Source organism: Misgurnus anguillicaudatus, chromosome 10 (assembly GCF_027580225.2).
Source record: "Misgurnus anguillicaudatus chromosome 10, ASM2758022v2, whole genome shotgun sequence".
NCBI lineage: Eukaryota > Metazoa > Chordata > Actinopteri > Cypriniformes > Cobitidae > Misgurnus > Misgurnus anguillicaudatus.
In genome coordinates, this window is record NC_073346.2 from 24,960,792 (window position 1) to 24,975,124 (window position 14,333).

Here is a 14,333-nt window from a genome sequence, read left to right on the forward strand (position 1 = left end):
ACTCGGTTCCCAGAAACGATTCCTTTAAGAAGCATAAATGCTAGGTCTGTGACAAAAGCCCTTAAAAAGTTTTTTACGACTTTTGGTCTCCCAAAAACTGTTCAAACAGATCAGGGGTCGAATTTTTTATCTCGCGTGTTCCGTAATGTGTTGAAAGCTCTAGGAGTGTCTCACGTGGTTTCGAGTGCCTATCACCCTGAATCGCAGGGCGCATTAGAACGTTGGCATCAGACATTAAAATCAAGTCTGCTTAAGTACTGCTTGGAGACTGGAAATGATTGGGAAGAGGGGGTTCCCTTTGTTTTATTTGCGGTGCGCGACAAGACTTGTTGGGTTTTAGCCCTTCTGAACTAGTCTTTGGGCAAAATGTCCGTGGGCCTTTGATTGTAAAAGGAAGAGTTTCTGTGTACAGGTCTTTCTGAGAAGACGAATGTACTTGATCTTGTCTCCCGCACCCGTGAGCTTTTACATACAGCTTGTACTGCTGCTAAAGAAGCTCTTGCCCAGTTCGCAAAAGAAAATGAAGCGCTGTTTCGATCAGAAGGCAGTTGAGCGAAGTTTTCAACCGGGAGAGAAAGTTTTAGTACTGATTCCTACCCCTGGGTCTGCTTTTGCAGCCCGGTTCTCTGGCCCTTATGTTGTTAAAAGCAAGGTAAACGACACGGATTATGTAATCCATATTCCTGATGGAGGCGAAAAACTCGGTTATGTCACATCATTATGTTAAAACCATATTTGTGCCATGCTGATGTTAAAGGTGAGACTGCTGTTCTTAATGAGAGTGCTGATGTTTCCGGACCTGAACCTGACTGAGTCAGAGGAGCGCGTTTTGTTGCTGACGCTTACTCTGCCTACAGATGATGTGGATGATGGATTGGAGGTATCCATGGAGGTTGTCAGGGGTGGTAGTTTGAAAAACTCGGAAGTTTTGTCAAATATTCACTCTCAATTGTCTTATTTGTCTAATGAATAACAGCAGGACATTAAGAAGTTGTTGGATAGTTTTCCGAATTTATTCTGTGATGTTCCTCCAGGTACTAATGTACTTGTGCATGATATAAATGTTGGTAATGCCGTACCTATTAAACAACATGCATATCGTTGTCCTGTCAGTAAACGGGAAGAAATGACACGCGAGGTACTGTATCTCCTGCAAAATGGCTTTGCTGTTGCGAGTACAAGCCCTTGGAGCTCACTGTGTCTCTTGGTGCCAAAATCTGATGGATCTGTCCGTTTTTGGACTGATTTTAGAAGAGTTAACTCTGTTTCTGTCCCTGATGCTTTCCCACTTCCGCGTATCGATGATTGTATTGATAATCTTGGGGTGGCGAAGTATATTACAAAATTAGACCTATTAAAAGGTTATTGGCAAGTGCCTCTAACTGAGCGCGCCTGTGAGATCTCCGGGTTCGTCACCCCAGATTCTTTTTTTCAGTACACACAGATGGCCTTCGGCCTAGAGCCTGAAATCTAGGGCCTGACCCGGCCCTGGTCCGAGACGCTTAAGCCCTAGCCCGGCCCTTGCCCAACAGCTTATCAGAATTTTCAGCCCGAGTCCGACCTTTTTATTCTCCCAATTAGGAAACTGTGACCGCAGATATAGTCACTGCATCGCGTGTGTTTGTGAGTAGAAGTCTGTGCTGTCTGCTGTGAGGTTTTTATGAGAGAAGCACAAACTTTTTAATAGCCTATTTAATATGTAAACTTGAATTTGAAATAAAACTTACTACGGAGAAGTTAATGAGATCTCTATCGTCTCTCTTGCTACGTGACGCGACAATTATTTATTATTTGAAATCCGTTTACAAGATACATAAATATACATTGTGTTGTTACACTGATGAAATTATCTTGCTATACGCTACATTCATTATGAGAAGCCTTTTCTTTTTACTCTTACACTGTAGACAGTAATATATGTATATTATATAAAACTCTATGGTCGTGACAGAACATTATTCATTATCTGTTGGTTCATGTTGGTCCAGTTTTATTCAGGGTAATCCTTTAATAAAATGTATAATGTAGTTATAAAATATTTTATTGTTTTGTAATATTCACAGCGCACATTCTCTCGGATCGTTTTAAAACATTTTAAATCATTCTGCAAAATTCCGCATAGATTTTGCAAAAGAAATCTGCAGAAATAACAAAAAAATAACTCCTTACACAGCTTGTACAGCTGTACTCTTGCAGCAATTAAAGCAGTTCAGTTTTGTTTTAAATGGCAAAATAGTTATATTTCTTTTTTATTTACATTTTAGAGCATTTTTTGTTTGTTAAAGTTTTTTATTATAACCAAGTGGTTAGTGGCCGACAGCAAGTTGACGACATGTTTGATGAATTGAGCCTCTCAAATCAACACTTCACTTGCCTATAATAACAACTATATAAAATATATATTTTCAGCATATCACAATGTTAGTTTAAACGTTTATTATAAACACACACTATTTTTAAAAAGTGAAGGTAGGTTGCTCTGCTGCTCGCAGTTACAACGGGTGCAGAAATAAAAAAATAAAAAGGGCTATATAAAACGAAACGAAATAAACATGAAACAGAATAAACATGCATGTTGCCTTATCTTACAACTTCGCTATGCATATACATTTTTTTAAAATGTAAGGACTTACCACAGAACATGGCTATTCATGTATCCATCCAACCATTAAACTAAGAAAAAAAGTCGATCCATACACAAACAAGAAATAAAGACAGCCTTCTTACACAAAATGAATACAGGGAGAAGTCTTTAATAGATTATGTCTTGGATGCTGTCTGCATAGATTATGTACAGTATCCAAGGTTTTAATCTAGTACTCCATTTAAATTTTTCCTGGTGCGCTGAAGGTCCTGCTGTTATATACGCAACAGCTGCATTGTAAATGTGTGGCTGTGCGTAGCGGACTCATGCGATAGGTTAAACGTCTTGCTATGTTTGTTTTGCAATCATCAATGTCTGTCAAAAGGTTCTTTTAATTAAATTGAAAAATATAAAAAGATGGAGAAGCCTAAATAAGCCCGAGGTCCGGTCCGCGTATCTGCTGTGACGTGAAAATTGGCCCGAAACCCGACCCGAAGGGCGTAAACAGCTCGGGCTGAAATACAGGGCTCTACTTCGGCCTTCGAAACGCACCGGCGACGTTTCAGCGTTTGATGTCTATAGTGTTGGGCGATGTTCCTAACTGTAACGTCTATTTGGATGACGTAGTCATTTATTCGTCTACTTGGGCTGAACACTTGTCACTTCTGAGCAATGTCTTTCATCGATTATCTGTTGCGTCTCTCACTTTCAATATTAAAAAGTGGGAATTCGCTAAAGCGTCGGTCACGTACCTGGGAAAGCAGGTCGGAAATGGGCAGGGGCGGCCGCTAGATGTTAAAGTGACTGCTGTTCTTGAGTATCCGATACCTACTACAAGGCGAGAACTGCGTAGATTCCTCGGAATGGTTTGATATTACCGGTGCTTCTGCAAAAATGTCTCGAGCGCTGTTGCTCCTTTAACTCGATTGCGTAGCCCTAAAGTGGATTTCAATTGGACTAATGACTGTCACCAGGCATTTCTGTCTGCAGAATCTCTCCTTTGTAGTGCTCCTGTCCTCTCGGCTCCGGATGTGTGTCGGGCGTTCCAGCTGGAGGTGGATGCCAGTGCTGTCGGAGCGGGAGCTGTCCTTTAACAGGAGGGTGCTGACGGAATAGCTTATCCTATATCCTATTTTGCTTCTAAGTTTAATCTTCATCAACTTAACTACTCAACAATTGAGAAGGAGACTTTAGCTCTTTTATTGGCATTACAGCATTTCAATGTTTATGTGGGGGCCAGTAGGTACCCGGTTATGATTTATACGGATCATAATCCGTTAGTCTTTCTCAGTAAAATGTATAATCACAATCAACGTTTGATGAGATGGGCACTAATGGTGCAGCCGTATAATTTAGAGATCCGTGGTGGCCGATGCTTTATCTCGGGGGTTAATTCAGTGTGTGTCAGAAACCGCCTTATTTTTCCTTAACTCTAAAAGGAGCTGGAGGAAAACTTTGATCCGTTTCTGTTTTTTAGGGGGGAAGTGTTAAGGCCATGTTTTGTATTTATTATTATGTTTTGTGGTATGTAGTATTGATTTGGTTTATCCTTTTACCGAGGAGAAGCTCCGCCCTCGTGCACCTGCGGCTTATGATGACGTTGGAGATAAAAGGAGAGTGTGGATGTGTGAGAAGGCTGAGTTCCCTATGCTGTTTCCATCTGAACTCCAGTTGCCCCGGTCGCCACTGTCTTTAGCTCTTTGTGAGCGTGGCCCACACTTGAGGGGAAGCTCTATTGGTCCCGCTTGTTTAAAAGAGCTCCGTGTGCGACTGATATTCCCCTGATGCTGAAAAGCTGTGTGTTTATTAAATTTTTTTTTGGCTGTTCTATGTTTTTGTTTTGTTAAATGTTTGTGAAAGTCTTTTGTCCGCAACCCTTAACAGTAGTTGCCCGTGGCACGTGAGTGCAGTGGCATTAATAAATATTTAAATGGTGCTTTGACTCACGTGTCCTTTTTTATGTTGCGTGAACCCCACTACCCTTACGAGCAATTTTGAGGGGTTCGTAACAATACGTGCACACACTCAAGCCCAATGCGCGTTTTAAAAATCACGCAAACACATAATTTCTTTGGGCTTGACAGGAGATATACGCACAAATGATCTTGTAATGCCACAGTCTCTGCAAGTATACTCATAAAAATAGACATTTATAAGTGAGCAGTTGATCAGATGTGTCACTGTATAGATCAGCGCTTCTCCACCGGCATTAAAGGGACAGTTCATCTTATAAGAAAAGCTTATGTTTGAGTCGTTATGTAAATCAGACTACAGAAGACAAAAGGAAAATCACTTTTATAGCTTCAAGAGGGTCTGTTCTTTCATTTGTTATATTGTAAAATTACATTTACTGTAGGGATTCAGGTCCACCCTATTCCAAGGCCAACTTAAAATTGTATGGCCTTGAGACTGATGGTCTGATTATGGCAAAATAAAATTATTGCAGATGTAAAATAGTAAGGGAATGCTACTTGTTACAGCTTTCCACATGTATTAACCCATTTAATTAAACATGGTTTTGGATAACCTACTAGTCGAAGCTAAAGTCGAGGCTAAAACGAAAAGCAAATCGAATAGTGAAAAGAATAAGGAGAACCATCTGGAAAATGAAATCAGAAATGTTAAACGGAAATGCCCTTTTAAATGCCTAATTTAAAGCTGTATTTGTAGTTCAATTTATAAATCCAGTTATTTATTTATCTTTTTAAATCGCTTTTTGAAATACATTTTGAAATTCCATTATTTAATTAAGAATTTATAAATGCAATTTAAAACGATGAACCCGTTGAGCGTTTAAGTTGTTTTTGTAAATTGTTATACTACTTTGAACTATCCATCAATGGATCAATATTTCATTTCTACATTACTTCACAATCTCACTTTTCATTGCCTAATAAAATGTTACATAATGATTTTTTTGCAACTTTGTCTATTTATTTATTTATTTATAGATTAATTAATTAATTTTTAAACAGATGTATTAATTGCTATTTTTATTGTCCATGTAGTTATTAAATATTGAAGTTCTTTATTACATTTTGCATGACTCTTGTGGTCCTCCATAATCTACAAGGCACAGATTTGGTTAAAATATTAAGGGGGTTGAAGTGTTAAGTGTACATAATGTTGTTATAATAAATCATTTGTAAATATTGGGTTGTCATTGCTAGTTTAAATTATTGGGGGGTTACCTCTCCCCATCCACCTGGACACTAAGCCTCCATTACTAAAACAATGTAACTGAGTATCTTATAAAACTGATTTAATAAATTCCTTTTTTTGTTGTTTTTCTAATGTGTTCTAACTCTTATTTTAACAGCATTAGTAATGCAAATAGTATTGCTGTATTTTCATAATGCTGTTAAAATAAGAGTTTAAAAAATGTGTCTAACATTCATTTCTTATTGTAAGATGTTTTATTTTACTGACTTTAATGTAATAAAAATATCAGTATCTGCATGGGCCATCTAAACTTTTGAGGAACACACATCATGACACAGATTTAAAAAATGGCAAGTACACAAAATTCCAACTAACCTATTGGGCTGTTCGCCTCATCAAAAGTAGGAGTAAACTCCTTTCCTCTACCGGCGCGTCTGTCTAACAGAGATCCGATGTTCAGGACACTCTCAGGCAAAGCACACGGCAGGACAAAATCCATTCCACTATCTTGACTCCTTCCCAACACTGCAATTCAATAAATAATGTTATAAAATTAATGCTAAAGTGATTTTGTGTCAAAAACTTGTCACTTCATTTTAATGTATTGTTTATTCTGCATCAGTGGCTGCCGGTGACTTCATTTTCGAGGGCGCACGAATGGGAAACTAATCACAAACATGTATTTAGCCCGTCATGTGTGTAGCTCATTATGTGAAAATATGCGTTTAGCGCGTCATGTTAACCTATGTGCATTATGCATCAGGTCAAAATACGTGCTTGCTGCACACACTTTAAAGGGGTTTATGATAAAAGAGATGCTCACGTTTGCCAGACACTCGCTTAATCTCATGTGTAATCAGAGTTTAGTATTAAGTGAGTGTCTTCCACGTATTTTGTGAATGTGAGCGTCTCCTTTATTGCCTAGAATTGCCTATTTATTATGTTATACATCCCTTATGAAAATAAAAGATGGTTTTACTATAGTTGCATCCAAAAAACATGGTTACTGTAGTAAAACCATTGTTACCACAAAATAACCATGGTTTTGCTAATAGTAATCAATACACCATTAAACATGGTTACTACACTTTTACCACAAAAAGGTCAATTTTTGTGAGGGATATTAAAACACAAGGCCTCATACGACCTAGATCTTATCTTAAATTGCCGGGATGTTTTATTAATTTTGGTCGCTTTTTTAAATTAATGGAGTCAAAATTTGGCTGTGTGTCAAGAAAAACTGCATTTTAAATGTCAAGTACACGAGCACCACCTTGTGTGTCTTTATGTACACGTGCATTAACAACACAATAACTGTATGTAAACTTATCAGCATTAAAGTCACATTTTGCTTTAACTTGAATCTTACTTGTTGGGCTTTTTGCCTCAGCATATGCAGGAGAAACTTTCTCCATCTCCTCAACTTCTCCACACGGATTCACACTACCGGCAGCTTTCCCGAATTCTGACAACGGTCCAGTGTTAAGGACAGTGTCAAAGCTCAGAAAAGTATCCGATAGGAATAAATCCATATCTTGCTCAAACACTGCAATTACAATTCAATAAATTAATGCTTAACTTGAAATTATATTTTTGTATAAAACATGTAACTTCATTTAAACTGACACTGTTTACTATATTGTATTAAATAAACATCATATTTGCAGTTATGCTGAAAGTCTGGATAACAAAAGTTATATGCAGTATTCCATAACTATATTTTTAACATCCCTTATGAAAATTAAACATGGTTTTACTACAGTTACATCCAACAAAACATGGTTAATGTAGTTAAACCATTGTTACTACAAAATAACCACGGCTAAAGTAATCAATACACCAAGAAACATGGTTACTACACTTTTACCACAAAAGGTACATTTTCATGAGGGATATTAAAACACAAGGCCTCATACAACCTAGCTCTTATCTTAAAGGGGGGGTTCAATGGTATTTCAAGCATTCTGACTTATTAACATGGTTATAGAGTTGTTTCCTCATGCTAAACGTAGGCAAAATGTCAAAAAAGCATTTGGGCGTGTAACAGAGTATTTCTGTGCCGAATGCACTTCGCCAGGGCTCGTACAAGTTTCTGAAAGTTTTTTTCGATTACAGGTCCAACTGACGTTTCAGGGGTTTTCTATACGTATCACTTCTTTATATGGGCACTTCCCCCGGAAATCCCCGCCCACCCGTCAATCAGCGGGAGACGCTAAAACTTGCAAACATCTTATCACGCGATACAGCTTTGTTTAATTTCAAAACTCAACAATGGCACGAAAGAAGAAGTGTGTTTTGGATGTAAGGAGAAGAAATCCAACCTTATGAAAACAATGGATATAGTTTATTTTCCGGGGTAGCAGCAGAGTTTTGCGTGTGAGTTTGATGCGCTGGATTTTCCCAACCGTGTCATGATTTGCACGCTGTAAGTAAGACTTCTGTCTTATGTTGGAAATAGGCGCGTGCATATTATATAAATGACACGAACATGTAGTGAATCATAAGTTAAACAGTGTTGTATAGTGTTGCATGACTCATACTCGCTCCTCTCACGGTAGTAACTCCTCCTCCATTTTTTCATACGTTATCGGAAAGATTCGGTAAAGCTAATCTTTCTTTTATATATCTGATTAAACTAAAGACTCTTCGGACATGATGTCATACTACTCTATAGGTACTCCAGATTAACATCAGAAATGCAGAAACAGCATGTGTTACGTGAGCTTTAAATTGTGGGGATGTTTTATTAATTTTGGTTAATTTGTTTTATCAATTTATTAATTTTGCATGTTCTGCTGGTCAAGAAAAATGGTGGGTAAAATGTCAAGTACACGAGCACCACCTTGTGTGTCTATATGTACACCTGAATTAACAACACAATTACTGTATATAAACTTATAAGCATTAAAGTCACATTTTGCTTTAACTGGCATCTTACCTGTTGGGCTTTTCGCCCCAGCATTTGCAGGAGAATCCATCTCAACTCCTCCACACGGATTCACACTACCGGCAGCTTTCCCGAATTCTGACAACGGTCCAGTGTTAAGGACAGTGTCAAAGCTCAGAAAAGCATTCGATAGGAATAAATCCATATCTTGCTCAAACACTGCAATTACAATTCAATAAATTAATGCCTTAACTTGAAATTATATTTTTGTATAAAACATGTAACTTAATTTAAACTGACACTGTTTACTATATTGTATTAAATAAACATCACAATTGCAGTTATGCTGAAAGTCTGGATATCAACAGTTATATGCAGTATTCCATAACTATATTTTTTATGTTAAATCAAACATGGGTTTACTACAGTTACATCCAAAAAAACATGGTTACTGTAGTTAAACCATTTACCACAAAATAACCACGGTTAAAGTAATCAATACACCAAGAAACATGGTTACTACACTTTTACCACAAAAGGTACATTTTAATGAGGGGTATTAAAAAACAAGGCCTCATACGACCTAGCAATTATCTTAAAGGGGGGGTTCAATGGTATTTCAAGCATTCTGACTTATTAACATGGTTATAGAGTTGTTTCCTCATGCTAAGCGTAGGCAAAATGTCAAAAAAGCATTTGGGCGTGTAACAGAGTATTTCTGTGCCGAATGCACTTCGCCAGGGCTCGTACAACTTTCGGAAAGTTTTTTTCGATTACAGGTCCAACTGACGTTTCAGGGGTTTTCTATACGTATCACTTCTTTATATGGGCACTTCCCCCGGAAATCCCCGCCCACCCGTCAATCAGCGGGAGACGCTAAAACTTGCAAACATCTTATCACGCGATACAGCTTTGTTCAATTTCAAAACTCAACAATGGCACGAAAGAAGAAGTGTGTTTTTGGATGTAAGGAGAAGAAAGCCAGCCTTATGGAAACAATGGATATAGTTTATATTCCGGGGTAGGAGCGGAGTTTTACGTGTGAATTTGATGCGCTGGATTTTCCCAAACGGGTCATGAGTTGCACGCGGTAAGTAAGACTTCTGTCTTATGTTGGAAATAGGCGCGTGCAATTTATATAAATAACACGAACATGTAGTGAATCATAAGTTAAACAGTGTTGTATAGTGTTGCATGACTCGTACTCGCTCCTCTCACGGTAGTAACTCCTCCTTTTCCATTTTTTCATACGTTATCGGAAAGATTCGGTAAAGCTAATCTTTCTTTTATAAATCTGATTAAACTAAAGACTCTTCGGACATGATGTCATACTACTCTATAGGTACTCCAGATTAATATCAGAAATGCAGAAACAGCTTGTGTTACGTGAGCTTTAAATTGTGGGGATGTTTTATTAATTTTGGTTAATTTGTTTTATCAATTTATTAATTTTGCATGTTCTGCTGGTCAAGAAAAACGGTGGGTAAAATGTCAAGTACACGAGCACCACCTTGTGTGTCTATATGTACACGTGAATTAACAACACAATTACTGTATATAAACTTATCAGCATTAAAGTCACATTTTGCTTTAACTGGCATCTTACCTGTTGGGCTTTTCGCCCCAGCATTTGCAGGAGAATCCTCCTCAACTTCTCCACACGGATTCACACTACCGGCAGCTTTCCCGAATTCTGACAACGGTCCAGTGTTAAGGACAGTGTCAAAGCCCAGAAAAGCATTCGATAGGAATAAATCCATATCTTGCTCAAACACTGCAATTACAATTCAATAAATTAATGCCTTAACTTGAAATTATATTTTTGTATAAAACATGTAACTTCATTTAAACTGACACTGTTTACTATATTGTATTAAATAAACATCACATTTGCAGTTATGCTGAAAGTCTGGATAACAACAGTTATATGCAGTATTCCATAACTATATTTTTATGTTAACATCCCTTATGAAAATTAAACATGGGTTTACTACAGTTACATCCAACAAAACATGGTTACTGTAGTTAAACCAGTTACCACAAAATAACCACGGTTAAAGTAATCAATACACCAAGAAACATGGTTACTACACTTTTACCACAAAAGGTACATTTTCATGAGGGATATTAAAAAACAAGGCCTCATACGACCTAGCTCTTATCTTAAATTGTGGGGATGTTTTATTAATTTTGGTTAATTTGTTTTATCCATTTATTAATTTTGCCTGTTCTGCTGGTCAAGAAAAACGGCGGGTAAAATGTCAAGTAAGTTACACGAGCATCACCAGGTGTGTTTATATGTGCATTAACAACACAATAACTGTACATAAACTTATCAGCATTAAAGAAAATTTTGCATTCTCTGGCATCTTACCTGTTGGGCTTTTCGCCCCAGCATTTGCAGGAGAATCCTCCTCAACTCCTCCACACGGATTCGCACTACCAGCAGCGTGCATGACTTCAGACAATGATTCAGTGTTTAAGACGTTGTCAAATGTCAGAAAAGCATTCGATAGAAAAGCATCCATCTCTGCTTTAAACACTGCAAATACATTTTCAATAAATTAATGCATTCATTTGAAATTATATTTTTGTATAAAACATGTTACTTAATTTAAACTGAAATTGTTTATTAAATTGTATTAAATAAACATCACATTTGCAAATATGCTGATAATCTGGATAACAACAGTCGTAGTATTGCATAATATTTATAATATAATATTGTATATTATATATAATAATATACTTGTATAATACTTCCATGTTATACATCCCTTATAAAAATTAAACATGGTTTTACTACAGTTACATCCAAAAAGACATGTTTACTATAGTAAAACCATTGTTACCACAAAATAACCATGGTTTTGCTAATAGTTATGGGGTGCAAACTCATCAGAGGTAAAAAAATAGGTGACAAAGCCACAAGCACTCTCTCTCGCTCCCATACATATACATATATACATACATACATGCATTCATATATTTGTGTGTGTGTGTGTGTGTGTGTGTCCTTATTTTTCAACTTTTAAAAGTTCATGCTCTTACCCCACTAATATGTTTGAATAAATAAATAATAAATTGGGCAAAATGTTTTCAATATTAATTCATATTTAGAGGTTGCTCAAGACCTTTGAAGTTTAACACATTTGCATATGATGTGATACATTGTGCTAGCATGTATAATTGTTTAATAATATATACTTATGGCAGCAATGGACTTATTTGACCATGCTCCATGTAATTAAAACTCCTGTTTTAGTTGTGATATGTCTTTCAAAGCAAGAAAGCTTCAATGTGAATAAAGCACAATTGCAATATACACTGATATATGGTTACTCGAATCAGTTAACAGTAGTTAATGCACCACAAACTAACATCAATTACTGTAATGACATAAACAAAAATTAATAAAATGCTTATATACAATGCATTAACTATTGTGGAAAAAATACAACCGTTTTGTGTTACAAAAACTTGTATTTCATATTATTCAGTAGGCATACACATAAACAAATAATTCAGGGTCTGTTCTGTTCACAGTTATAGCTGTAATACAGTATGAATATGAACTCTGAACGAAAAACTCGACTCAAACTTGTGTACAATTCGACGTACAAATCTTATTAAAGGTACAAAAGTGATTTAGTTAAGAGCTGTGAGCGATTTTCCCTCAATGCTGTTTGATTAAAACGAGTGACAGACAGGAGCAAAATTAGGTAACTTCCCCTTTAAGACCGGATCTAATATAGTGTTACACACGCGTTTTCTCTTTCAGCTGTTTACTTTCTCGTCAGACCTAAATGGTCGTTTTCATGAGGATACTTGCAAAGAAGGGAATTTTGACGCATGTGTGTATTTAAGGCTAATACAGTGGAATAAATACGCGCAACCTTAATGAGTAGCGGATGCGCGCGTCTTGTACGCTCCCTTAGTAACAGCGCGCGCATGTAATGTTTGTTGTTTGTGTTTTATAATCACTTGATTTAAAACTGCGGTGCTTCAATGAGTGCACAAATGTTAAATTTTGGTGACCACGCACGCAGCAACGTGACGTGGGCGCGTAACCTCGAACTGCTAACGTTACCCCATCAGACATCCCTCATTAAATAAAACAGCCTCACCCCTCATTAAATAAAACGGCCCATTCTCATGAAATGCGTACAATGGACACTCATCGGATCTAGACGAATCACAAGAATGACCTATTTTGGATCCAAAACGAAAATGTGACAATTTTGCACCCCTGAATACACAAATAAACATGGTTACTACACTTTTACCACGAAAAGTTTAATTGTCGTGAGGGATATTTAAAAATAGGCCTCGTACGGCTTCATCTTAAACAGCGCGGATGTTTTATTAATTTTGGTCGCTCTTGGTTAAATTAATGGAGTCAAAATTTGGCTGCGTATGCTGCCTGTCAAGAAAAACGGCGGGTAAAATGTCAAGTACATGAGCACAATCGTGTGTCTAAATAGTTACACACGCATTAACAACAAAATAATTGTATTTAAACTTATCGGAAATAAAGAAACATGTTTTGCTTTACCTGTTTTTGGGCTTTTCGCCTCAGTGTCAAAGTTCAGCACAGCATTGGGTAGGCAAAAATCCATGTTTGCAACATCGGCTCCTTCCCTGACCATGAAGGACGTTAAAGGGCGAGACATGATGTTGAAAGTAGACTGCAGACTGTGTTTAGACTTGGTCTACAAAGATTTGTGGTCTGAATAAACCGTCTGTCTGTACACAGTGCGTCAAAGTAGCTTAAAGTAGCAAACTGTTTGCTTAATTCAGCAAAATCACTCAGTAATCTGTACACAGGTCTCGGAGTCAACCAGAGCCAAGCGTTCAGATCAATAGAATGGTAGCGTTTGCTTCTGACTGACCCTTTTTATAGGCACTGTTTGTGACGTCATAATGGTTCCATGACAACCATGCGTTCTATCAGAACAATGGGTTCCATGATTATGACGCGTTCTATGTTCACTGTTCAACAGTAATGATTTTTTTTTTTCAATTTATATGTCCCTTGTGTTGTTTAAATAAAACTATTTACAACTTGTGTACTTTTTATTGCAGATATATATGCATATCATATTAAAATGCTTTAATGTGTCTTACTTAATGCTTATTGCTACTTTTTGAAATGTATTTTACAGTAAGTATTTTGTATTAATATATTTAGACCTATTGTGTTATTCATATACAACCACTAGATGGCACTATGTTTATTACAGTAACGTTAAAAGAGTGAGATCGTGGTGTATTAGTATTAGTCGAGAGTAAAACACACACATGCTGAGATTTTTGTGTTTTATTTAAATCATCAAAAACCATCAGAGGTCATATATTTTAATACATACAACAGTTTTTTCATTGTTAATATAGCAGTCAGTAATACAAACAATTACAAAGAGGATAATCTCTTACAGCAGTTAAATCATCACCAGAGACAAAGTTACATATTGCTGGGTTTACTGCAGGGTTAAATTCACTAAACACTCCATAATATTAATTCCTAAACACATTAAAGAACATTTGACACGTTGACTGATGAAGAACCACCACAGAAACTAAAGGGTCATGGTGATGGACAAAATACTGTATGAGATGGGAGGAAAAGATTTTGAAAAATGTTTCCACTACCAAAATTATTTGTCCTGCCCCCAAACCAATTTTATGCAACAATATCTA

The 14,333-nt window shown here is 36.8% G+C and overlaps 1 protein-coding gene across 4 annotated transcripts in view; it reads right to left on the reverse strand.

The window, feature by feature from the left end:
* LOC129448138 (uncharacterized) overlaps positions 1–13,556 on the reverse strand; it is a 61,333-nt gene extending 47,777 nt beyond the window's left edge. For all 4 annotated transcript variants that reach the window (XM_073872193.1, XM_073872196.1, XM_073872195.1 and 1 more), the window contains exons 1-6: positions 13,189–13,556; positions 11,008–11,175; positions 10,240–10,407; positions 8,685–8,852; positions 7,116–7,292; positions 6,122–6,271 (exon numbers count right to left, since the gene is read on the reverse strand). In XM_073872193.1, coding sequence (XP_073728294.1) covers positions 6,122–6,271; positions 7,116–7,292; positions 8,685–8,852; positions 10,240–10,407; positions 11,008–11,175; positions 13,189–13,306 — 949 coding nt within the window. In that variant the 5' untranslated portion in view covers positions 13,307–13,556. The remainder of the gene's footprint in view (positions 1–6,121; positions 6,272–7,115; positions 7,293–8,684; positions 8,853–10,239; positions 10,408–11,007; positions 11,176–13,188) is intronic.
* Between the last annotated feature and the right edge of the window lie 777 nt (positions 13,557–14,333).